Source organism: Anolis carolinensis, chromosome 4 (genome assembly GCF_035594765.1).
Source record: "Anolis carolinensis isolate JA03-04 chromosome 4, rAnoCar3.1.pri, whole genome shotgun sequence".
Lineage (NCBI taxonomy): Eukaryota > Metazoa > Chordata > Lepidosauria > Squamata > Dactyloidae > Anolis > Anolis carolinensis.
The window spans coordinates 210,831,315-210,858,392 of record NC_085844.1 but is presented as its reverse complement, the minus strand read 5'-3'; the positions used below and the strand labels follow the sequence as shown (position 1 = coordinate 210,858,392).

At 39.9% G+C, this 27,078-nt stretch overlaps 1 protein-coding gene across 2 annotated transcripts in view; it reads right to left on the bottom strand.

Annotated features, from left to right (window-relative positions):
- Positions 1–27,078, bottom strand: part of igfn1 (immunoglobulin like and fibronectin type III domain containing 1) — a 79,531-nt gene that overhangs the window by 29,397 nt on the left and 23,056 nt on the right. The window contains exons 2-14 of one of the 2 annotated variants that reach the window (XM_062978692.1): positions 26,528–26,589; positions 24,639–24,758; positions 22,205–22,344; positions 19,513–19,612; positions 18,381–18,428; positions 17,566–17,611; positions 16,386–16,563; positions 14,033–14,149; positions 10,894–11,065; positions 9,541–9,813; positions 4,486–8,796; positions 4,271–4,395; positions 2,439–2,580 (exon numbers count right to left, since the gene is read on the bottom strand). In XM_062978692.1, the coding sequence (XP_062834762.1) occupies positions 2,439–2,580; positions 4,271–4,395; positions 4,486–8,796; positions 9,541–9,813; positions 10,894–11,065; positions 14,033–14,149; positions 16,386–16,563; positions 17,566–17,611; positions 18,381–18,428; positions 19,513–19,612; positions 22,205–22,344; positions 24,639–24,758; positions 26,528–26,546 (5,791 nt within the window). In that variant the 5' untranslated portion in view covers positions 26,547–26,589. Of the gene's footprint in view, positions 1–2,438; positions 2,581–4,270; positions 4,396–4,485; positions 8,797–9,540; positions 9,814–10,893; positions 11,066–14,032; positions 14,150–16,385; positions 16,564–17,565; positions 17,612–18,380; positions 18,429–19,512; positions 19,613–22,204; positions 22,345–24,638; positions 24,759–26,527; positions 26,590–27,078 lie in introns of those variants that run through there. The other variant, XM_062978693.1, reaches the window with a different exon arrangement.

The window sequence follows — 27,078 nt, the reverse complement described above, 5'->3', positions numbered from 1 at the left end:
TATATGACAGAACAGAAATCATGGTACAGACACAATGAAGGGACATCGAGACTGAACCCCTTCTTCCAGGCAGAAAGTCACCATCCAAACTCTCCTGATATCCATTTTCTTCCTCTATTGAGTTAGAGGAGACCCTCAAGACACATCCATATAGGTCATTGCTTTTTACAGCTCAGTACAGAGATTGGCCTAAAGCAAATAAATCAATTATCACCCCCAAAAAGCTGCCTCGGCAATGCCTTTCTCATGGCAATCAGGCCAAAGGAAAAGTATTGGTTTTTAAAGTAGTTTATGTTCTCTTGGCTTTGCAAAGGTTGCTTAATGCTTGCTTACTTTAGATCTGTTTGTAGATTCAATTAGTTTATTTATATTATATTTAGACTAACTTTTAAGGGTGACTGCTACAGCCAGCTCTTTGGATCCTTCCGCCATCATTTAGCTATTGAGCAGCTCTATATTCTGGGAAATGTAGTTTATGGCAGGGCCTTTTGCAATTTCAACCCCTGGGTGCCTGGCCTTCCCAAACTACAGTTAAGATGGCTGCAATTAGCAACATCCACTGGCTCTATCCTGTCGGCGCTGGGGAAAATATGGCCAAAGCAATGAGATTTTAAGAGCACTTTAAATTCCCTTGGCTTTACCAAAGTTGTTTAATGGTTATAGTGAAAATTAACAATAAAATTGGGAGACATCTGAACATTACCAAAAATCAAATTTTAACCCACCCATCCAGCCCCCCCCCCCCCCACACACACCTTTCCTGCATGTCTCGGGACTCACCTTCATATGCCCAAATCTAACGAATCAGATCCAAGTTCCGATCTAATCCAAAATTATGCTCAAGCCTAGTGAATAGGATAATACCCCTGCAACACTTTGGTACACTCATATACTAGGACAGTGGTTCTCAACCTGTGGGTCCCCAGATGTTTTGGCCTTCAACTCTCAGAAATCCTAACAGCTGGTAAACTGGCTGGAATTTCTGGGAGTTGTAGGCCAAAACACCCGGGGACCCACAGGTTGAAAACCACTTTACTAGAAAAAATTGCACAAAATTCTTGATGGTTTATTACTCCTATTGAGTGTCCCAATTGTTGGGAAGTGGTTTTTTCCTCATCCTGGAAATGAATAATTACACATTTTTTTATCATGGTTAGCCCACAACCACACTAGGGACAAGGTGTGTTGCCGCCCTGTCCCTGTCCCCATCAGTTGGGCAAAAGGGGAGGAAAGTACAGATAGCTCCATCAGAGCAAGCCAAAAAAACACTTTCCTCTCCATGGTGGCAGAGGAAGCGTCTTGTGACAACTTCCCTCCACTTCAAGAGGAATGTAGGTGGGGCCAAACCAACGTCATCTGATGACGCTCAGCAGGCCCCATCCAGAAATGGAAAAAGCATTCAAAAACCTCTTGTGTGAACAGGTCCTAGGAGATTATGCTAGATTATATGTGAACAATTACTAAATGTCCTAATTCATAATGAACCCTGTTGAGAACATGACAATTCCTCAGGCACCCCTTGATAATTTTTTACTGTGATGGTATACAGACAATTCTCTTGCTGTATTTTACTGATTTTATCTGGAGGATTTTGTGAAGTGTAATGTTTATATTGGTTGTTTATTGTTTATGTTATTGTTTCTGCAATTCATTTATGTGTCATATCAGAATCTCTAATTTTGGCAACCTAATCTGTCCTTAACTAATACATGAGGTTGACATCTTCATAAGGATATATGATAAATCAACTTTATACAGTTTGCAAAGAGATCTTGTAGCACTTTAAAGACTGAGATAATGAAATTTGTTGCATAAACTTCAATAGACAGGTCTACTTCCTCAGATGAAGCATATGGTGCATGAAGATTGAGGGAGCAATCATCAAGGATCATCATTAGAGGCCTGTCTTTGAGTGCAGGTATTCCAGTCACTGCAGATTAGTTAGGAGGGCAAATAATACATGATCAAAACTGGAGGGGGAAATTGTGAGTATTTAGCAATTATGTTCCACATCACACGTAGAGCCCAAATCTGCTGCAGAATATTGATTCTAGTTAAATATCTGTTGGATGCATCTATTTGTAAAATGTTATAAAATACGTTGTCGAAGGCTTGCATGACTGGAATCACAGGGTTGTTGTGTGTATTCCTCAGGGGTTGTGAGATATATTGAGGAATCTCACAACCTCTGAGGATGCCTGCCATAGATGTGGGTGAAACGTCAGGAGAGAACGCTTCTGGAACATGGCCATACAGCCTGGAAAACTCACAGAAACTCTGTTATAAAATAAATATCTAACAAGACATCTCCTGTCTGTTCCTTCTAGTGCTATGACCTCACAATAGTATTATCGGTATGATCCTTTTTCGAATATTTTCTTTCTGCAACATCTCCCTGGGGGAGAAGGGTGGTATATAAAATAAATAAATAAACTTGCCTTCAACAAATATAGAAGCCTCTGTTCGGACACCTTCAGCTTCAAATTTGTATTTTCCAGCATGCTTATCTTGTACTTCATCTATTATTAGTTTGTGGAATTGACCCTCTTTCTTAATAGAGACTCCATCCAGGTCTGTTATCTTGCCGGAATACAGAAATAAGTGGGAAAAATATTTTAGAATATGTAATCAATAACTACAGATTGCGTTCTAATCTATATGTATGTATGTGTATGTATATGTGTGTGTGTGTGTGTGTGTGTGTGTGTGTGTGTGTATATATATATATATATTTCACAGCCAAGGGGCCACCACTAAGAAGTCCCTGTCTTTCATCTCCACCAACTGTGCCTGCGAAGGAAGTGGAACTGTGAGCAGGGCCTCCCCAGAAGATCTTATCATCCGAGCTGGTTCATAGAAGGAGATACATTCTGACCATACTGTGCCAGAAGTGTTTAGAGCTTTATAGGCTAAATCCAGCACATTGAATTGTACTCAATAGCAAATTGGCAACTAGTAGATCTGACATAGCAGGGGGGTTGTATGGTCCCTGTATGCCGTTCCGGTGAGCAATCTGGCTGCCCATTGGACTACTTGAAGCTTCCTAACAGTCTTCAAAGGCAACCCCATGTAGAATGCATTGCAGTAATCTATTCGAGATGTAACAAGAGCATGGACCACTGTGGCCAAATCTGGCTTCTCAAGGTACAGGTGCAGCTGGCGCAAAAGTTTTAATTGTATGAAAGCTTCCCTGGCCACTGCTGAAATCTGGGGTTCCAGGCTCAATGATGAATCCAGGAGAACTCCCAAGCTGCAAACCTGTGATTTCAGGGGGAGTGTAACCCCATTCAGTACAGGCTGTAAGCCTATATCCTGTTTGGCCCTTTGACTAACCATGAGAACCTCTGTCTCATCTGGATTCAATTTCAATTTGTTCGCCCTCATCCAAATCATCACAGCTGCCAGGCACCAGTTCAGGACCTAGACAGCTTCCTGAGCAGTAGGTGGAAAAGAGTGATAAGAGTTGGAGAAATCTCTCCCAGAGTCTTCATGTAGATGTTAAATAACACAGGGGGTAATACTGAGCCCAGTAAGACCCCACAGGACTCTTACACATGACTATCTCTTCTTACAACAATTTTGGGGGCACATCTGGTTGGTATCTTCTTCTTGTTGTTTAAAATCCATACTACAAACTCTACTAGGTATGTACATTCATGGCACCTAGGAGGCATTTTGCATATGTGAGAATCTGCTTCAGACAATCTTAAGAATTTTATCTGTAGGCAGAACAAAGCCAGCAGAAGGTCTGATGCCAACATATGTCTTGGATAATGAGGCCCTTCTACACAGCCATATAATCCATAGAATCAAAACAGATAATCCAGATTGTGAGATTACACTGCCATAAAATCCAGTTCAAAGCTGATAATCTGGATTTTATCTGGTAATGTAGAAGGGGCCTAAGATGTTAACAATAAGCAGTATAGCACACAATTGAGTAATGACACTTCTGCAGAGGAATATTTCTATTTGGGATTGTTAATCCGCTTTGTTCTTTTTGAATTGGTTTGAAACAATAATATAAAGCATTTGTTCCTCAATCTTGCTATTGAGACTTTCTGGACTATTGTAGTTTAATAGTCCTCTGCTGTATATGCACTTTTCTCCAATTGTTCTTGCCTCTTAATCTTATATTGTTTTAATATAGCAGTTTCCCTTTTAATTGTTTATTCTTTCAATCTGATTTGAAAATAAATTTCATGAGACCCCCTCATAATGTTTGCAGTTTTCAACTGAAGGCATCACAACCTAATACAGGAAGGCATACCTTGAAGCCATCTTTAAACCAGATTCCCTCAAGCTGATCATTGTTGAGGCTGCAAGATAACACAGCTTGTCTTCCTTTCTGAGCATGGACATCAAACAAACCTTGAGTAAAACGGCTGTGTGGTTCTGCACAAAGAGAGGTTAATGCTTATTTTTAAAAGCTGTATATTTAATGTTACATTTTTAAAAGGTAGATAAAAAGTGGCAATACAATACCTCTTATGTCATCTTCCAGCAAACTTCCTCCTCTCCGTTTTCTGTCTCTGCCACTTGAAGCATCAGCTGAAATAAGTCCACTGACATCTAAATCTGACAACTGCCTTCTTCTATTGCCCAACGATCCTCCTTCACCATACCCAGTACCAACAGCACCAATTTCATGTAGCATACCATCCTTACCATAGAGACTATCAACTCCTCTAGCTCCACCAGTACCTACTCCAGCTGGAAAACCATCCCTGCCATAGAGGTCACTTGCTTCCCCAGAACTGGATCCACCTGCCATGCTATAAATTCCACCAGTGCCACCAGTACCTGCTCCAACTGGCATACCATCTTTGCCAAAGAATCCAGCTCCAACCCTAGCACCACCAGGTCCACCAGCTCCTACCCCATCCAACATGCCATCCTTTCCATAGAGTCCAGTTGCTCCCCCAGCACCGCCAACTTCACTTATCATGCCATCCTTGTCATGAAATCTACCTGCTCCTCGAGCACTGTCTGCTACTCCAGCACCAATTCCACCCAGTATACCTTCTCTTCCATGAAGTCCAACTAATCTGCCAGCAGCATCAGGTCCATCTTTGCCATACAGCCCACTAATATCCCCAGCACGACCAGGGCCTATCCCAGCTGGCATGCCATCTTTCCCGTAGAATGCAGCTGTTCCCTCAGAACCTCCTGCTCCAATTAGCATACCATCTTTACCATACATTCTAGCAAACCCTCTAGCATCACCAGGTGCACCACTACCATTTAGGATGCCATCCTTGCCATGTAGTCCATTGACTCCATCAGAGGCTGCTCCATTTGGCATTCTATCCTTTTGATAGAGTCTAGCTCTCCCCACAGCACCATCACCTCCAACTAGCATACCATCCTTCTCATAGCTTCCACAAACTCCACCAGCACCACCAACTCCACCTGACAAACCATTTGTACCATACACCCCATCAGTGTCCCCAGAATTATCAGGTCCAGCAGTGCTTGTTGCACCTAGGAAATTCTTGCCATAAAGACTACCTATTCCTCCAACACCACTAGTGACTCCTCCAGCTGTAATGCCATTCTGGCCATAATGTCCACCAATATCTCCAACATTATGAATATTACCAGGTTCACCAGTGCCTGCACCAATTGCCATGCCATCGTTACCATACAGCCCATGCACTCCATTTTCACCAGAAAAAGTTATGCCATTGATACATGCTCTAATTAGCTTGCCATCTTTGTCATAGAGTCCACTACTGCCTGCTCCAATTGGCCTGCCATCCTTGTCATACAGTCCACCAAACCCTGCTCCAATTGGCTTGCCATCCTTGTCATATAGATCACCAAGTCCTGTTCCAATTGGCTTGCCATCCTTGTCAAAGAGACCACCAAGTCCTGCTCCAATTGGCCTGCCATCCTTGTCATAGAGTCCACTACCACCTGCTCCAATTGGCCTACCATCCTTGCCGTAGAATCCACCAATCCCTGCTCCAAGTGGCCTGCCATCCTTGTCATAGAGACCACCAAGTCCTGCTCCAATTGGCCTGCCATCCTTGTCATAGAGAACACTACCACCTGCTCCAAGTGGCCTGCCATCCTTGTCATAGAGAACGCTACCTCCTGCTCCAAGTGGCTTGCCATGCTTGTCAAAGAGACCACCAAGTCCTGTCCCAATTGGCCTGCCATCCTTGTCATAGAGTCCACCAATTCCTGATCCAACTGGCTTGCCATCCTTGTCATAGAATCCACTACCACCTGCTCCAATTGGCCTGCCATCCTTGACGTAGAATTCACCAATCCCTGCTCCAATTGGTTTGCCATCTTTGTCATAGAGACCACCAAGTCCTGCTCCAACTGGCCTGCCATCCTTGTCATAGAGAACACTACCTCCTGCTCCAATTGGCTTGCCATCCTTGTCAAAGAGACCAGCAAGTCCTACTCCAATTGGCCTGCCATCCTTGTCATAGAGTCCACCAACCCCTACTCCAATTGGCTTGCCATCCTTGTCATAGAGTCCACTACCGCCTGCTCCAATTGGCCTGCCATCCTTGTCATAGAATCCACCAGTTCCTGATACAATTAGTTTGCCATCCTTGTCATAGAGACCACCAATCCCTGTTCCAATTGGCTTGCCATCTTTGTCATAGAGACCACCAAGTCCTGCCCCAACTGGCCTGCCATCCTTGTCATAGAGACCACCAAGTCCTGCTCCAATTGGCCTGCCATCCTTGTCATAGAATCCACCTATCCCAGTTCCAATTGGGTTGCCATCCTTGTCATAGAGCCCACTACCACCTACTGCAATTGGCCTGCCATCCTTATCATAGAATCCACCAATCCCTGCTCCAATTGGGTTGCCATCTTTGTCATAGAGCCCACTACCATCTGCTCCAATTGGTCTGCCATCCTTGTCATACAGTCCAATGCCACCTGCTCCAATTGGCATGCCATCCTTGTCATAGAGACCACCAATCCCTGCTCCAATTGGCCTGCCATCCTTGTCATAGAGTCCACTACTACCTGCTTCAATTAACCTGCCATCCTTGTCATAGAGACCACCAAGTCCTGCACCAATTGGCCTGCCATCCTTGTCATACAATCCACCAATTCCTGCTCCAATTGGTTTGCCATCCTTGTCATAGAATCCAAAACCACTTGCTCCAATTGGCCTGCCATCCTTGTCATAGAGCCCCCCAATACTTCCAGCACCACCAAGTCCACCAACTCCTGCTCCAATTGGCTTGCCATCCTTGTCAAAGAATCCACCAATCCCTGCTCTAATTGGCTTGCCATCTTTGTCATAGAGTCCACCAAACCCTGCTCCAATTGGCTTGCCATCCCTGTCATAGAGTCCACTACCACCTGCTCCAATTGGCCTGCCATCCTTGTCATAGAATTCACCAATCCCTGCTCCAATTGGCTTGCCATCTTTGTCATAGAATCCACCAAACCCTGCTCCAATTGGCTTGCCATCCCTGTCATAGAGTGCACTACCACCTGCTCCAATTGCCCTGCCATCCTTGTCATAGAATCCACCAATCCCTGCTCCAATTGGCTTGCCATCCTTGTCATAGAATCCACCAATTCCTGATACAATTAGTTTGCCATCCTTGTCATAGAGATCACCAAGTCCTGCTCCAATTGGCTTGCCATCCTTGTCAAAGAGACCACCAAGTCCTGTCCCAATTGGCCTGCCATCCTTGTCATAGAATCCACCAATTCCTGATCCAATTGGCTTGCCATCCTTGTCATAGAGTCCACCTGCTCCAATTAGCCTGCCATCCTTGTCGTAGAATCCACCAATCCCTGCTCCAATTGGCTTGCCATCTTTGTCAAAGAGACCACCAAGTCCTGCTCCAATTGGCCTGCCATCCTTGTCATAGAGAACACTACCTCCTGCTCCAATTGGCTTGCCATCCTTGTCAAAGAGACCATCAAGTCCTGTTCCAATTGGCCTGCCATCCTTGTCATAGAATCCACCAACTGGCCTGCCATCTCTGTCATATAATCCACCAATCCCTGCTGCAATTGGCTTGCCATCCTTGTCATAGAATCCATTACCACCTGTTCCAATTGGCCTGCCATACTGATCATAGAGTCCCCCAGTGCCCACATCACCACTAAGTCCTGCTCCAATTGGCTTGCCATCCTTGTCATAGAGACCATCAAGCCCTGTTCCAATTGGCCTGCCATCCTTATCATAGAGTCCCCCCATACCCCTAGCACCACCAACTCCCACTCCAATTGGCTTGCCATCTTTGTCATAGAGTCCCCCAATGCCCCCAGCTCCACCAACACCTGCTTCACTTGGCATTCCATTCTTGTCATAGAGTCCACCAATATCACCAGTACTATCAAACCAACCAAGGCCTGTTCCACCTGGCATACCTTCCCTGCCATAAAGTCCACCCAAACCCACAGGAGCACTGGGATCACCAAAGGAACCTAGCATACCTTCCTTCCTATTGAGTCCTGCTGCTCCCCCCACACCACTAAATTCATCCGTGCCTGTGCCCGCTGATATACTATCTGCACCATAAAGTCCCACCTGGTGATTACTATCACCCGCCATGTTTGTCCCTATTGCAGAAAACTGTCTCATCTTTCCATCTTTTCCCACATATCCCTCCTTTCCCAAGGGGCTAAACAATTCTGCACTGCCATCTTGGCCTTTCTTATATTGGCCATCTTTGCCCATGCTGGAGTCATCAAGATGATCTTGACGAAGCTTCTTAGCATGGTCTTCATTTGATAGTTTGCTCTGCCAACCATCTTTATCGTTACTAATTCTTTCCGTCTGTTTTCGTTTTCCTTTAGCTGCATTATGAAAATAAAGGCAATTAATTGAAAATACAAGGTTATTTCAGGAAATGAATGGGAGAATATGTGAGAACAACTTTCCTTGTAACAAACTGTTGTAACTGGAGATTCATGTTAATCAAAGAAACATTTTCCACTCAAATTATTACATTCTAATAACACGTGGTTCATTTTATCCTGTATCATAACAATATTGTGCAGAAATTATGGTCTTCTGTTAGGAAAGAAAAGGACATTTACTTGTTTCCCATCCTCAAATAGCAGCCAATGATAACAATAACCAGTGGAAATATATAGATGTCATGAGCCCGGGAGCTGCTGGAAAGGCCATTAGACTGAATGCCTTTAAGAACTTAACAGAAGGTGGATATGAGACATGGCATCTAAAATGGAACAACAATATTCAGGTTGTTGTTAGATGCAAAACCACAAAAAAACCCACTGTATCACTACTGCTGGAGACATTTTACTGCACCAGTAATTTCTAAAATTTAATTAAATATTTCATGGAACTTTTTCTTTAAAGCACATACATCAATAATATGTGTTAAACATGCTCAACCACAATTCAAACCCAAACTAATGTGTTACAATTTTTAAAAGTCTTAACAATAATGGCAAGAAGTCCTAAGGTTAAGCACACCAGTGAGTTCTTAAACATAGTATTGTTAGGAGCTATTAGGAAAGAAATGGACTGCACTGGATTATATTGTGAGAAATCAAAATTAGATCACCACTCACATTCAACATCAAGCCAGGCGCTTGAAGTACGCCTTCCGATGTCAATGGTGTAAGTTCCTTTGTCAGAAGGCTGGGCGTTTTTGATGACTAGATGGTGAGTTAGGCCATCATTTGAGACTGAGATCTCATACTTGTCATTTGGCTTTAGTTGATTTTTTTTGTGAAACCAGACAGCATTGAAGCAGGGCTCATAGAGGGTACACTGAAAGACAGCATTTCCTTGCTCGTGGCATCTTGCCTCATCAAGTGGATAGCGAAAATATACTGGAATGTCTGCAATACCAAATGGATGGTAGACATGTAACAGATTCTAACTACAGGGCAGTTTTGATATACTAATTTGAGATGGAAGGCACATTCACAAGGCCTGTTGCTTTTAATGATGCCTGGGCTGGACATGAGTTCCCCCAAAATTACCTATACAATTGCTAAAATGTAAACCCAACTTCCAACTCTAATTCTGGTTCCAGATTACTCCAACAATCTGGTAAGTAGGTCTGATGAAAAGTGGGGAATTAAGCTTATTCATATGTCAACAGGAAGAGTATTTTTGTAACCTGTGAAGATTTTAAAATAAATTTTAATGGCTAAAATAGACAAGCTAATATTGGGGGGGGGGGGGTTGATACAGATACACCCCTAGAAACTGTCTGACACTTCTATAAATATGAATATTTTAAATATTTTGTCTCTGTGCATACAAATATAAATATTTCCATTAATAAAGCATCAAATCCTTTTATTGTGTATAACATCACATTGACTTTGACTTATTTGCATTCCTATGAATGAGAAACCTACAGCAACCCTATTATTGACACTTCTATTCAGTCTTTTCATACTTAGGACCTTGGGTTCTTTCACTGAATGAGACCACTAATTTGGTCTCCTTTTACTACTGCCTTCACTTCATAACCTCCACTGTCATTCCATTATATTTCATACACCCTTCCTCAGTCTGCATCATTCCACAGACTTCTCACTGGAACAAATTTTGTAGAATGTTTGAGAGGTTATACAAAGACAAAATGTGGCTCCATGGATATTCCATGGAGTGTACTGGCCAAGAAGAGTGTCAGTTTTTCCCTTAAATCGTTTTTTCAACACACTACCATGCAACCTCCATTTGATCTATTCCGGCTACTAGATGAAAACAAATGACTAAATAAGTATCAAGTGAGTAACAAATTAATATACGGCATTCATAACTCATTAGTGACTCTAGTATTCATTTCTTCACTAATAACAATTGAAATAAATGGACCCCATTTGTTTCCATATTTCATTTGTTACATTACAAATACATACTTTTCTTGGGTTTGGTGCACTACCCCAAGTTATAGAGAGCCTTACTTTCTGCTTCCAGTTCAGTGGAGAAGATATCTACATCTTCTATTTTGATCTGATATACACCAGCATCTTCAGGCTGCAGATCGTTGATAATAAAATTGTACTTTTTGCCAACCTGCCGCAAGCAATGCTTTACGTTGTCATCATTGAGTCTAAAATTGACCATCTCTCCGTCCTGAATGCAACAAGAGACAGAAGGCAACAGATCATCATAAAGAAACAACATGGATTGTTCTAGATGCCATTGATGAAACATGCTTTGAAGCAGCCTATGAATTTTGGATGACTTTACCTTAGCTGAAGGCAGAGCTTTGTAGACTTGAACATATATATGTTTATTCTCCTTTCCACAGAAGTAAGATATCTGTAGGAGACTACAGCTTTCTGTTATATTTCAACTAAGAACTATAATTAACGGTTTTCAAACAAGAAAAGATATAAACGCATGCCTTAAGGTTGCTTTAAATAGACTTCTTTGAACACTGTTAATCAGGTTTTCCTGATTTGAAACCAATGGAAAATTATAGTTAGGTGGCTTGTTCACACTCTTTTACAAAAAAAAAAAAGGAAAAGGAAAAGGAAAAGAAAGAAAGCAACTACACAATTCATTATACATCCGTTGTAAGAAACCTTCAAATAACAAAAAATGCTGAAACACTTTCCTAGTTCAGTATAATAGATAACAATTTAAGACTCTTATAAAATAGAAAACAAGCTAATCAAGAGTTCAGAAAATGAACAATATAATATTCACTTTGAGGATCTGGCAGTCTATTGATATTATGTGTTAAATGGTTGTCCTTATCTGCCACACTTGTATTTTAATTTTGTTGCCTTCTCATATTTATATTGTGATCTTATAGAAGGGAGTTTATGCTGCTGAACTGCAGTATCAATTCTGCTAACTTATTTCAAGAAATTTTGCTATCTGAAATGGAGCATGAACTATATGTTTCTATGCATTCTAACTGATCGAATCATTTTGGTATCTGAAGTAGAAAATGACGTAAACACTTATCCTGATTTCTGGTAATAAAAATAAAATTGTATCAATATTCCAAATAAATAATAATTGGATGCCATTCCAGAAAAAAACTAAGACTATTATCTGGGACTATGCCCTATTTAATAGCAGATGCAGTCCTGATTCTGTTCTTCACCCAGATATGCAGTTAAGAAGTGGCTATATTTTTTCTGTTGTGCTCCTTGTGCTGTATCCCTTATCCTGTAGGGAAAAGGTTCGCAAGGCTAAAGCGCAAAATGAGCTGAGGCTTGCCAGGGACATTAAAAACAACAAAAAAGGCTTTTTTGCTTATGTAGGTAGAAAAAGGAAGAACAAGGAGGCAATAGGGCCTCTGCGAGGAGAAGATAGGGTGATGGTGACAGGGGACAGGGAAAAGGCAGAACTATTCAATGCCTTCTTTGCCTCAGTCTTCTCACAAAAAGAAAGCCAGCCTCAACCTCAGCAATATGGAATGGATGAAGGATTACCAGAAATCCAACCCCAAATAGGGAAACAAGCTGTCTAGGAACACCTGCCCGCTCTAAATGAATTCAAGTCCCCAGGGCCAGATCAACTATATCAAAAAGTATTGAAGGAACTAGTAGAAGTTATTTCAGAACCACTGGCAATCATCTTTGAGAGTTCTTGGAGAATGGGAGAAGTCCCAGCAGATTGGAGGAGGGCAAATGTGGTCCCTATGTTCAAGAAGGGAAAAAAGAACAACCCAAACAATGACCGTCCGGTCAGCCTCACATCGATACCAGGCAAGATTCTGGAAAAGATCATTAAGAAAGTGGTCTGCGAACACTTAGAAACAAATGCAGTCATCGCTTATAGTCAACACGGATTTACCAAAAACAACTCATGCCAGACTAATCTAATCTCTTTTTCAACAGAGTTACGAGAGTCGATATAGGGAACACCGTGGATGTAGTGTACCTGGATTTCAGTAAGGCCTTCGATAAAGTCCCCCACGACCTTCTGGCAAACAAACTAGTAAAATGTGGGCTAGACAAAAATACAGTTAGGTGGATCTGTAATTGGCTAAGCAAACAAACCCAAAGGGTGCTCACAAATGCGTCGTCTTCATTTTGGAAAGAAGTGACAAGTGTAGTGCCGCAGGGTTCCATTCTGGGCCCGGTTCTGTTCAACATCTTTATCAATGACTTAGACAAAGGGTTAGAAGGCACAATCATCAAGTTTGTAGATGACACCAAACTGGGAGGGATAGCTAACACTCCAGAAGACAGGAGCAGAATTCAAAACGATCTTAACAGACTAGAGAGATGGGCCGAAACTAACAAAATCAAGTTCAACAGGGACAAATGCAAGATACTTCACTTCGGCAGAAAAAATAGAATGCAAAGATACAGAATGGGAGATGCCTGGTTTGACAGCAGTACGTGTGAAAAAGACCTTGGAGTCCTCATGGACAACAAGTTAAACATGATCCAACAATGTGATGTGGCAGCTAAAAAAGCCAACGGGATTTTGGCCTGCATCAATAGGAGTATAGTGTCTAGATCCAGGGAAGTCATACTACCCCTCTATTCTGCCTTGGTCAGACCACACCTGGAATACTGTGTCCAATTCTGGGCACCGCAATTGAAGGGAGATGTTGACAAGCTGGAATGTGTCCTGGAATGATCAAGGGTCTGGGGAACAAGCCATATGAGGAGTGGCTTAAAGAGCTAGGCATGTTTAGCCTGCAGAAGAGAAAACTGAGAGGAGACATGATAGCCATGTATAAATATGTGAGGGGAAGTCACAGGGAGGAGGGAGCAAGCTTGTTTTCTGCTGCCCTGCAGACTAGGACACGGAACAATGGCTTTAAACTACAGGAAAGGAGATTCCACCTGAACATCAGAAAGAACTTCCTCACTGTGAGAGCTGTTCGGCAGTGGAACTCTCTCCCCCGGACTGTGGTGGAGGCTCCTTCTTTGGAGGCTTTTAAGCAGAGGCTGGATGGCCATCTGTCAGGGGTGCTTTAAATGCGATTTCCTGCTTCTTGGCAGGGGGTTGGACTGGATGGCCCATGAGGTCTCATCCTATTATTCTATGATTTATTTGTTATATAGCAGCCCAATGATCTGAATTAGTAAGATACAGTGAGTGGTTCTAGCTATTATTCTTTCTTACCTTGTATAGATAAATTCTGCTCTCCAGGTTTTTCAGTTCCATCTCTACATCAAACGAAGCATTTGCTTGTTCTTGATTTACTCTGACATGTTTAAGGTTTGCAATACTGTAAACATACTGCAAAGAACAAGGAGAAGTTGCAAACATAAATACATACTATGATATTTCCATAAACACTCTACTGTCTAAATTAGTTACAACAAATTGTTCTGAGAATAATTGTAATCGTTGCTGCAAAAGCAACAAAGAACAATGACTTATTTTTACACTTTCTGAACATTATTCTGTCTAAAAGGAAAGGATTAGATTTAGACTGAAGTCAACCCACTGTAGTCAGTGGTACTTACGTTAGACAAGAGTAGACCATCTTGTTCCACGGACTGCAGTCTAAGCTTGGCTAAATGCATGTCTACACTTACTGAATTAATCAACCCAGGAGCATCCCCAAGCCTTTCTTTCATCCACCCCGGTTAAGGACACACTGAGGCCAATCTTGTGGCCGTGTGGAAGGGGGCTGCTGGTGACGCAGTGTTTGGGCATCCTAACGAGACAACACCAAAAATTGATGTTGGTAGGAAGCTGATTGCTGACAACGATGAAGTGGAGGGTCCACTTGTAACCAAAATATGCATATATGATATGTGGTATGAATGGAAGAGTGAAAGAGAGCTAGAAATTTGAAGACACCAGTCTGTAGACTAAGGCCTGCAAACCATTAACTACCTGCTCAGGAATTGCAATTAAAACCTGCTAATGAGACCTGAAATAGTTGACCTGCCCGGCAAACTGTGATAAGAACTGTGACTGATAAGAGAAATGTTTACATCTGTTAACATCTGTCAACATTTGCTAACTTGATGAACTTTTGGGGTAGAGCTGCTTGTGTTTGCTAACACCAATCAAGAGGAATCAACATCTGGTCCAGGAAACTGAGGATATTCCATGATAGAAGACGTCTATGATTCATTTACAACTTTGGGACAACATCATCAGCAAAATATTGCTATATAAGTGACCTTATGACAGTCCAGAAGGTGTGACAGACAGCGACGCTGTTCACCCACCATGCTCAGTGGAGATGGTGTACTTGGGAGTGGCAGATCTGCTATGGGAAAGCAGGATTCTGTTCATTTTTTGGGGCCTCTTTTTCTCATGGGAAGAGAAAAGAGTGCGTTTTGAAGTCATGGTCTTTTTGAAGTTTTGGCGTTTTGGCGTTTTGGAACTATGTCTTGGCAGGCAGCAGTGGAAGCTGGGTCTGGCCTAAGCAGGTGCTTCTCCAAGGAGGGAGAAAGAATATGGTAATATTTGTGTGCATGAAGATGGATGCATGTTGTGTGTGAATGATGAATGAAAATGAAACTCCCCCCCCCCCCCCAATGTAACTGTAGGTTGTTTCTGAATCCAATGTAGTTGCATAGAATCTGTATGTTTGTATGTCTAAATGTTGTTCTTTGTTGTTCTGTAAAAGTTCTGCTATACCTCTCAGACTGAAACTGCAATAAAAAGAACCTATGCTTTAAAGTTATTGAAAAGTTATTCATAACATTTTTGGTGTCAGAAGTGGGATATTCTGTTCAGTCTGAGCAGGATGTTTTAACTTTTGTTGTAAAAGTCTTCATGACACACTGGAGTTGTGGACATTGGATAAGAGATGAGTAAATCCAGTATTCTGTTGACCTGCATTGACAGATGGGTGCAGTGGTTTTGCTGCAAATCTAGCTGTGTGTTGTGTAGACTCCCTGCAGCAGCTGAGCAGTGAGTCCACTTTATTTTGATGATTAAGATATGGTGGACAAGCTTAGCAGACACTATTCAGCTAATTTTAAACCCCTTCCAGGCTTGGGATACAGGAAATGGCTTAGAACCACTCTTGCCACCTAATTCTGTGCTGCCACTGGGGTAATGTACCTAACCTAGGAATGGTTTGGATCTGGCATAAATTAGCTTCCTCTTCTTCCTCCACCCCACATCCTTTTTGGCTCTTCAGCTCTAGTAGTCGGACATTGAGATCAGTGTGCAGAATAGTGTTCTACTGGCAGAAAGGAATTTCTAAGAGGATTGTGCCTAATCCTAATCTCCTATAGCATTTTGGAGTTAGGATTTCTCTGCCTATCCAGATTCAACTCAATGTGCTGTGAGAAATTAATACAAATTCCGGAGAAGACTTTCTTTTTATGGATACCGTTATAATTGTTAGAATCTTGAAAAAAAGAACAAATTCTACTAAAACATTTAATCACTACAATATCTTGTGAAAAAATTCATACCATGCTTTGTCCACATTTGCAACATAAATGTGGGACAGGATGAGAATGTACCTTCCCAGACTTCAGGATCAAATGAATGTCCTTACCTGAGCTTGTTTGTCCTCCCTCTCCTTCTTCATCTCCTGAAGCTGCCTTAGCATCCCACGGAAGTCCACAATACCATACTTCAAGCAGATCTTCTCATAGTCCTTTTTGTCTGCATTCAACAATAATTGCCAGACCTGATCTGGATCAATTTCCTTCTTTTGAGCAGCTTTGGGTGTTCTGAGATTTTTCCCAAGAACAGAAACCCAAATTGTAAATGAAAGGAAGAAGACTTTCCAAATATTAAATATATTTTAGTAGGTTGGAAGTACTTTTTATTCCAGATACTTTTTGAAATCTCATGCAAAACCCATCAGCAATATAGAACTCCAGTTTATCAAAAAGAATAACAAAATGACAGCGTGTAAGTTATGTATTACTTAGGGCATCCACTGTTTTGAGTAATAAAATGCATTCCAAGTGGTCCTGCAATAGTAGAACTGCATTCAGTGAATAGATTTTTTCTGTAAAATATTTGCTTTAATTTGTGATAAGACACCTTGAGCTCCATGTCAGGGGAAAGGCAGGATATAAATTATAAATTACATTTTGAAAAATGTATTATTATTATTATTATTATTATTATTATTATTATTATTATTATTATTATTATTATTCCCCCCCCAGATTGCTCACATCTTTGAAAGCACTGCAAATAAAATATACAAAAGGTAAATATAAAAATATAATTTAACTAGTTCCGATTATTAAAACAATTCAGATAACATACAATTTATATAAAATGGAGAGATGATGAGCTTTCTGCCTTTTGGAATCATCAAATAAGTGGTTTAATATTTAGAATATATTAAAAATATAAAATATTATATAGGCTGTAACACTGGCTTCTGTGTATCTATTTAAATAAAGGACCTTAAAAATCAGAAAGAAAAGGTACAAAGGAGCTGCAAAACAGAACCATGTTTATAAAGACTCGTACTATTGATAGCAACTTCTGTTAAGAGAAAGGTCACAACTGTTATCAGAATTGAGAGATATGTATTAAATTAGATTTCATTTCAGTTTTCTGTGGACTATCCTCTTGTTTGGACTATGATGCTACTGCAAAAGAATCTACAGTTTAATATGTCATATAAACCTTTATTGTCAGCACACAGCAATATATATATATATATATATATATATATATATATATATAAAACATTCCTTGAAAGTACTCACAACTTCTTTAATGTTTTTTTGAAATCCTCAATTTCTTTCTTCAGGTCTGTAAGGGTTTAGAAATGGGCATCTTGTGACAATGAAGTTTACATAATTCAGAAATTAATAAAGAACTTCAAGGTGGTTTAGCAGAGGATGGAGTTTAGATTTTTGACCATCTAGAACAGGGGTCCCCAAACTTTTAAAACAGGGGGCCAGTTCACGATCCTTCAGACCGTTGGAGGGCCGGACTATAGTCGGACACCAAACAATAATAATTAATAATAATTAATAATAATAACAACAACAACAACAATAATAATAACAAAGAGGGTTGGAAGAGACCCGTTGGGCCATTGAGTCCAATCCCCTTCTTCCTTTGTGCACCGAAAGCACAAGCAAAGCACCCCTGACAGATGGCCACCCAGCCTCAATGTTAATAATAATAATAATAATAATAATAATAATAATAATAATAATAATAAAGAGGGTTGGAAGAGACCCCTTGGGCCATTTAGTCTAACCCCCTTCTGCCTTTGTGGACCAAAAGCACAAGCAAAGCATCCCTGACAGATGGCCACCCAGCCTCAATGTTAATAATAATAATAATAATAATAATAATAATAATAATAATAATAATAATAATAATAATGGTTATAAGAGAAGAAGAGACCCTTTGAGTCATTTAGCCCAACCCACTTCTGCCCTTGTGCCGTGGGGGCCGGATAAATAGCTTCGATGGGCCGCATCCGACCCCCGGGCCTTAGTTTGGGGACCCCTGATCTAGAATAACTTAGATATTTGCTGAATGTTCACTGTGTAGTTCAAAATCTTACCTTTCTGTGGTGGAGGAGGAGCCACTTTTGCTTTCTTCTTGAAGCCAACTAACCAGTTATGAGAAGAGAAAGTCAGAAGGGAGGGCAGAATGCAAGAGAGAGAGAAATTCTTTAATTAGCAACATAGATATAAGAATGCCTTCCCTAAGCACTAACAGTTGCTACAATTTTGAAGTTAAGTGTACTCAATCCCCATAGAATTTGAAACGATTAAGAGTATAGATCATGTTTGTCCTGACTTCAGTTGAAATATGTTTCACTTTCTATTAGGCATACTGGGAACTTTTTTTGAAGTATAATCTGTATTTTTAATAACAGACACTTTTTAAACAGGCCACTAACAATTAAGAATGGGACATTAGACACTAGGAAAACAAGTTTTACAGACATGTTTGGGCTCAGACGCTGAGGTCTCTTCTACATTGCCTTATAAAACCCAGACTATCTGGATGATATGGCAGTACAGATTCAGGGCCCTTCCAGATAGGCCCTATATACCAGGATCTGATCCCAGGTTTTCTGCTTTAACCTGGATTATATGGGTCCACACTGCCAGATAATCTGGGATAAACAGAAAATCTGGGATTAGATCCTTGGATATAGGGACTGTCTGGAAAGACCCTCAGATAATCCAATTCAAAGCAGATAATGTGAATTATTTATTTTGATAATCTGGATTATATGACAGTGTTGAAGGTTCCTGACCATGTTACTGGCTCATTGAGCTATTGTATATGACCTGGACTGGCTTAATTTCTTCATGTCTTGTTCTTCTCAACCATAGCTGGCTGCACTTTCCTAAGCTGTTCTCTCTGAGACAAGACAGCTATCCTCAAAATAAAATCTAGAGTGATTTCCTGGCCCAGTTGATAGGGAAGCCATCAACTTCCATTGCGTCTAATGCTGAGCTAGAGTCTGTTCCTTAAATGATCAAGATACTACCAGGCCATCTAAGGTAAAACAAATGTTTCCAATTCCATGTAAATGACTAAAAAGGATAATTTTAGCCATTCTCTCACTCTGAAGTCATTTTCACTGTGCTGCCTTGTAAAGGTGCTTAAGATTGCATCCTAAGTAAGATGAAAAGGTATTGCTTTGCCTGCTAGCATTGTGCTGAGTTGATGAAACTTACCCTGTATGATCTTGAGCCCAGCAGAACATGCGGCTTCCCCATAATCATTCACGGCCGTAAAACGGTATACATCAGCATCATCTTGTGTGATTTTGTTTATCTTTAAAAATCAAATAATAACATAGGGATGAGTGAAATTGAAACTAATATTGTGTCATGAACAGACAGAATATGCTTCTCCGTCTTCCCCTCCCTATGTATCAGGGTGAGACACTGATCTCTCTAGAATTGCGCTAATGCTCTGTATAAGGATGATCAAGCCTTTAATGGTGCCCTCTTCTGTTGATTATCTTCTGCATTTGAATAAATTGCAAGTGATTTTAATTCTATACCTTGTTTAATTGTGCTTTAAAACACCTTTTATGCGTTTTATTGAACTTTTTGTGTATACAGTAGAGTCTCACTTATCCAACATAAACGGATAAGTGAAAATGTTGGAAAATAAGGAGGGATTAAGGAAAAGCCTATTAAACGTCAAATTCCATTCTAATTTTACTAATTAAGCGCCAAAACATCATGTTTTACAACAAATCGACAAAAAGCAGTTCAATACACAGTAACATTATGTAGTAATTACTGTATTTACGAATTTAGCACCAAAACATCGCAATGTATTGAAAACATTGGCTACTAACATTGACTACAAATAAAGATAGAATTGCATAAAATGAACTTACAGTAACAACAGTGTCAAAAATTAAATCCATAAAAAGTTCAGTCTTTGGTGCCTAGAGAAACAGCTGTGGATCCGGGTGGGAGGCAGACTGCGTTGGATAATCCAGAACGTTGGATAAGTGGAGGTTGGATAAGTGACACTCTACTGTATATTTGTATTTTGTTTTACTCTTTTTATTTCACTTTGAGTTCCAGTATAGGGGAATGGTGGGACATAAACTGAAGCTGTAGAAAAATCTTACCAATTTTTCTTTATAACTTTGTCAATATCAGACCTTTTCTTTCCACTTCTTTTGCTAAGACCTTATTAATACCTTGGTAATTTCCTGCCTTAATTATTGTAATCTTTTTTGATTGACCTTCCATTATATTACCTCAGGTTTTCATTCAGCATTCTGCTATAAAAATTATCTTTTTGGTCCATTCTGATAATGTTACATTTCTTTTGACAGCTCTTTATTGATTGCCATCTCTTCTAGGATTCAATATAAGTTTCCTGTTTTAATTAATATCCAAAGCCCTACACAACCTAGTTCCCTCCTTTCTTGCAACCAAGATTTTCCTCTTCTTTAGCTCCATACTCCTCAAATTGCCTTCCTGTTTTGTATATTAAAATCATGTAGATTTTGATTACATTATTGGTCAGTTTGTTTTATATTATTTTGCAATTTTTGTATTTTATCTGGATGGTGTGTTTTACCATTTGATTATACAGCTTTATATTGTATTATTTCTTTCTTCCCTCTATGTCTATCAGTGTATACATGTTTTAAATAGTATGTTTTTGGCATAAACCACTGTTGTTGGTTGTTTTCTTGTAAAGCACCATGCACCTTGATGACACTATATAAATAAATTATGATAATGATATCATTTTCAGGGTGGAGCACTTGGGGCTATCTTCTAGTCTTTTGTGCCCCATCCATCCCAACCCATCAATTCTCAAGTCACAAGAGGGGGCACTGCTGCTTCTGTTACATGCATTTGGGGAAGAAGGAACAAACAATGAAGGAGCAGCTCAGCTCAGCTCAACTCAAAGGGGAAAGGAAATGGGAATGCACCCAGAAGTGGAGTATGCCCTTAATCCCCTTCCTCTTCAAGCTACATCATCAGAACCTTCTTGCTCTTCCTTCCCTACTCATAGGTAAGCAGTAGAGTGAAAATTTCTTGGGCTTGACCACTGTAGAGGATGATGATGAAAATTCAGACAGTAAAATAGTACCTTATCCTCTATCCAAAAATAAATATATAGAGGCATAAGTGAATGGAGAGAGTATTAAAAATATGTTGGAAAACGTTCAAAAACAGAAGCTCTGATGAGAAGACTCCCGTTGTAACAAGGATCTGTACAGAAATATTATTTTCAACAAGGAAAATGCTGTTTTCTATGCACAGGATGCATATAAAATTTATTTTTTTTATTTACAGTATTTATATTCCGTCCTTCTCACCCCAAAGGGGACTCAGGGCGGATCACATTGCACATATAAGGCAAACATTCAATGCCATAACATAGGACAGAGACAGACGCAGGCACGGGCAGGCCTCGAACTCATGACCTCTTGGTCAGAGTGATTTGTTGCAGCTGGCTGCTAACCAGCCTGCGCCACAGCCCGGCCTAACTTCATAACAACCACCTATTAATTTTGTGTATGAAAATTCCCAACTTGCAAATAGACTGAAAACCAAGTGGTTCTTGAAGTCTTTCTTGCAGGGGTTAGAAAATTGCCTAAATTACTCATTGCTTCCAATAAAAAAATATTAGTGAGTGATTACATTCCTAATATTGCACACATGTCACTAACAGGATTCCTGCCAATGTTTTCAATAATTCATAACCTTTCTTGCATATTTATTCTTCCAACAGAAAAGAAACAAATGCTACCTGAACAAGATTAAACAGATCAATAAAATGTTCTTTCTTTGAATAAAAGTTCCAAATTCTTTATTGAATGTTACCCTACTGGATATTCAATAGTGGAACTATAGTTATAGTTGTGTTGTACTTAATCCTTACCTGAAGGGTAAACTCATTTGTCCCAGGGATGAAGGTTGTCTGGTATCTATCAGGATCATCAATTTTCCCAGTACTGCGCTTCCACAACACCTCTGGTTTTGGTTCACCCTTGACCACAGCTCTGAAAATTGCGTTTTTACCTTGCAAGAGAATTTAAAAAAATTTTTTAGTAGGATGAAGCCATCTATAATAAAACAATGGCAATAAAAGAATAGATGCAATGTGTTCTGAATTCCGCTCTGTATATTAATGATAAAATAACAATGGATGTGAGAGCTGGACCATAAGGAAGGCTGAGCAAAGGAAGATAGACACCACTCTTCTTAAGTCAGTTCCCCAAGTGCTTGAAGAAACTAATAAGCACATTTAGCTTAACACATCTCCTAGAACTTGTTCCCTTCAAAACCATACCATGCCTGTTCACCCATGCCACCTTTTATTATTTCTTTCTTTGGAGTAATTGTACAACCACAAAAGTTCAAAATCTTATGATACTGGGTGTAGAGAAGTTATGTGTTAAACAGAGATTATTGATATGATTTTATTTATTTGTTTGTTAAAGAAAAAAAAGAGTTATATATTAGCAAGGAAAAGCCTAACATGGAAACTAGCTGGAAGCAGCATTTGGCAGGTTGCCATGGTAACACAGCTTCCCTTGGGAGAAAAAGGGGGCGTGGCTAAGTTGACAGTTAGAGTATATTCCCTTTTTTAAAAGGAGTTGCTGATAAGGTTTTAAGAGGAGTGGTGGCTGTTAGGTTTTGAAAAGATTAGGAGCTGTGGGAATCAGCTAAGGACGGTAGCTTATGGTCACTCAGGAGAAAGGCTGGTGATATAAATTGACCGGGTGTTTTATTTACTGTTCGAAGAGAAGTTATTTAAGATATATCCATTCAAGAAAGACTACATTGTAACTTAAGATCCGGAACGTTTACTGATTGAAACTACACGCTTATGTACCAAAATAAACTTGAGTTTTATTCTTCATAAAGATCAGTCTCCTTGCCTCTCTGTAAGCCTGAAAGAAACCCATTACCTCACGTTGGTGGCAGTTACCGTACCTATCTATAAGTTACCGTACTTTTCTATATAAGTTACCATCTTTACTCATTTAAACCCAATCAGTTCTGTTATCCTTCCTTATCCACTAAATCTTCCCTATCATACATTCACACATCCTCCATCCCTCTCTCTCACACGCGCGCACATCTCCTCAATTGGAGGCAGTGGTGGGATTCAAAAATCAAAAAAGGATTTCCCCCTGCCTGAGTTGAGTACCACAAATTGGGGCTCTCTTCACTGGGGTTTGCAATTAAATATCTCTACAAGTTCACAAGCACAGTCCCTTTAAACACTTTGAATAAGAATAAAAAAAGGAAATATTCAATTACTTTGAACACAATTCCAAAGCTCTTTCAGTTGCCTAAAAATAAGAGTTCCGCATTTTTTTACAGTGCTGGTTAAGTTCCAAATGAGTTGCAGACTAGTTTGGAGTGAATTAGGATGATTTTGTACAATGGTAAATGATTATATTCATGGTTGGAGAGGCTGCAGCTTGTGTTACAAGCCCTGGTGATAATGACCCAACTCTCGAGATAATTTCTCCACATAATCTAAAGCACCTGGAATTGGAAGTACATAGTAAAGGCAAGGCTATAATTGAGGAGTCAGATGAAATTTGGCCAGGTTATGCAACTAGCATTTGCTCATGGCTGAAAATTTTTATTTGATAATAATAATAATAATAATAATAATAATAATAATAATAATAATTATTTATTTATAACCTGACCTCTCTCCCCTAAGGGTCTCAGGATGGTTTCCAAAAATGGCAAACATCCAATACCAAAAGCAAACAAACAACAATCAAGATTATTTTTTTTTCGTGTCAGGAGCAACCGGAGTTGCTTCTGGAGTGAGAGAATTGGCCGCCTTCAAGGACGTTGCCCAGGGGATGCCCGGATGTTTTTGATGTTTTACCATCCTTGTGGGAGGTTTCTCTCATGTCCCCGCACGGAGCTGGAGCTGATAGAGGGAGCTCATCCGCGCTCTCCCTTGGTGGGATTCGAACCAGGCATCCTTCAGGTCAGCAATCCAACCTTCAAGTCACAAAGCTTTTATCCCCTAGGCCACCGGAGGCTCCAACAATCAAGATGAAACTTATAAATATAACTTATAAACAACCAAACTTCACCAAGGAAACTAAATAAACATAATATAACACAAAAAGGTGAGAGCAATAAAAACACAATACATTAAAAGCATAATATAGTATATCACAACAGTGGGCTGAGGTAGATACCCAATGTCAAGAGTCTTTGGACTGGGGGTTCTATCAATGGTATTGAAAAATGAATGGGTTAAAGTGTTGTTCTCTTGACTACATTGTGATTAGAAACAAAGAATAAAGGCCATGAGAGTGTTAGGAATGATTCACCTTCTGATAATGTTAAGGTAATTGGCTTCCTCTCAAAGTCAGGGGTGGTGCACCCTTTGGGAACATCTTCCACAAATTGTGCGATGGTCACTCCTGGAATGGCAGATTTCTTTGTTTTCACTGAAAAGCAAAAGGAGGAAGAGGAGGAGGAAAAAATGACCAGGAAAAATGTATTAACTAAAACTGAAATTACAATACAGATCATTTCCACAAGGCTGTTAGATTTTAGAGGGCCCAAATGCCTATAACATTTTAGCCTTAAACACCACCAAAATACTTTATGCAGGATTGTTCAATATTGTGGTACAGGTCTGTTATTTTAATATGTTGTTAATTGGTCAAAGTATGCATAGAAAATATGCATAGCTCACATAGTGTATGATCTCTCCTGTTACCAAGATTTTGCTCTTATTTTGTTTCAGTGACATGAAATCAAATCTAGATGTACCTTCAGCTTCCTGGACATGGTATTTCCTATCATCTGTGCCTTGTGATCTATCTCTTCCTCTCCTACTTTGCCCTTCAGCCTAGTGTGAAGCTTTCCTTAAGCTGAAACAGGTGTTTACTTAAGGAGCAAATACAGTTGGTCCTCCATCTTCATGGATTCCGAATACATGGATTCAACCATCCACGGCTTTAAAATACCCCTCCCCCAAAATAAAATCCAAAAAGCAAATCTGGATTTTGCTGTTTTATATAAGGGATACTATTTTACTATGCCATTGTACATAATGGCTCTTGAGCATTCATGAATTTTGGTATACATGAGGGGGGTAGGGTACCCGGAATTAAGGGCCCACAATAGTTGTAAAAATGAGATTATATTGGGAATATTCGTTAACCTTTGATTATATCATAGACATTCCTATAGCGGTGGGAAGGGTGCTTTTCAAAAGGAGCAAGATTAGGTAACAACACCAATGGTTCTCAACCTGTGGGTCCCCAGATGTTTTGGCCTTCAGCTCCCAGAAATCCTAACAGCTGGTAAACTGGCTGGGATTTCTGGGAGTTGTAGGCCAAAACACCTGGAGACCCACAGATTGAGAACCACTGATCTAGACCTTTGGAGCTACAAAGCCAACAGTATACTTCAGGAGGTTCTCAGGAGAAAAGGTGGTAGCATCAAGCATAATTTCTTATATTTTTAAAATTAACATTCTTCCGTGTTAAAATAAGTGATCTTGTTTCCAAATTAAATGGAACAAGCCTAAGGGTAACTTCAAAGTTTACAGGGATACAAACATTTTAATGAGGCTCCTTCCACATTAAACTGGATGGTATAACATCCACATTAAACTGGATTATTTGGCAGTGTGGATTCAGATAACCCAGTTCAAAGCAGATATTGTGGGTTATCTGTCTTGATATTCTGGGCTATATGGCTATGTGGAAGGGCCCCGAAAATGATCTAACCAGCCACACAAAGAATCCAGTAAGACATGAGTTGACACAAAAGATTTGATAGGAGAGTTGAAAACAGAATTAAATCAAACTTCAATTTAAAATCCCACAAGTTAAAAACAGAATTAAAAAAGATTTGAGGTTTCAATCTGTTCATGCTTACAGTACTTGGAAGAAAAGTGCATCCATGCTATGTATGGCAGGAAGACTAAACTGTAGAATTGGATACCCTTTTGAATCATTCTGTGATTTTGTACTATCTATTCCTTGAATTATTAAAATTTGTTCTTGAGGAGCACCTATGAACTAGTAGCAGAAAACAAACAAACAAAACTTAGCTAATTTGGTGTCTTCCTTTCAAGGGGCAAAATAATCTCCTCTATGCACACAAACACAGAAGTGGTAGAAATATTAATCTTTTCCCAGTACTGTTTGGGTTCCCAGTTGACTTCCATTTGTTTTCATTTGAAATTGTTTGCTTATTTTACCTGCCCTTCGACTAGACATGGTTCTTCTGTCAACAGCTGCTATTCAGTTTGATGAACTTCTCCTGCAATGAAAAAATAATGTCAATGTAAAAATTGTACTTATTAAAAGTTAGCAGATATTTATTTGAAAAGCCGTCTCAGCTGCTCTCAATCTGACAAATATGTCAGATTCTGAGCCACAGGCTGAAATTGCTTTTTAAAAGCAGGCTTGGTGCCCCTGGGATGTACCAGACTATAAGAATCTCCAATGAGACTCCAGTACTGCTGGCTGGGAATGAGGGGCACTATAGAGCAAAATATCTTGATGAAAATAAGTTGAAGAATGCTATTTTGGACACATGCCATGCACAAACTCCTGAAAAATGCTGAAAAAAAGCAAAGATCTAAATACTTCAGTTTTGAACTCACAAACATGGAAATAACCTTCAGTTTTTAAATTAGTCACTTAATTTTGGAGACAGGAGGTACTGAACATTTTTTAAAGTGGGGAAAATAATTTTAGGGAAAGAGTGAGCTGTGTGGATTTCCAAAAGGCCCATATCCCCGACAGC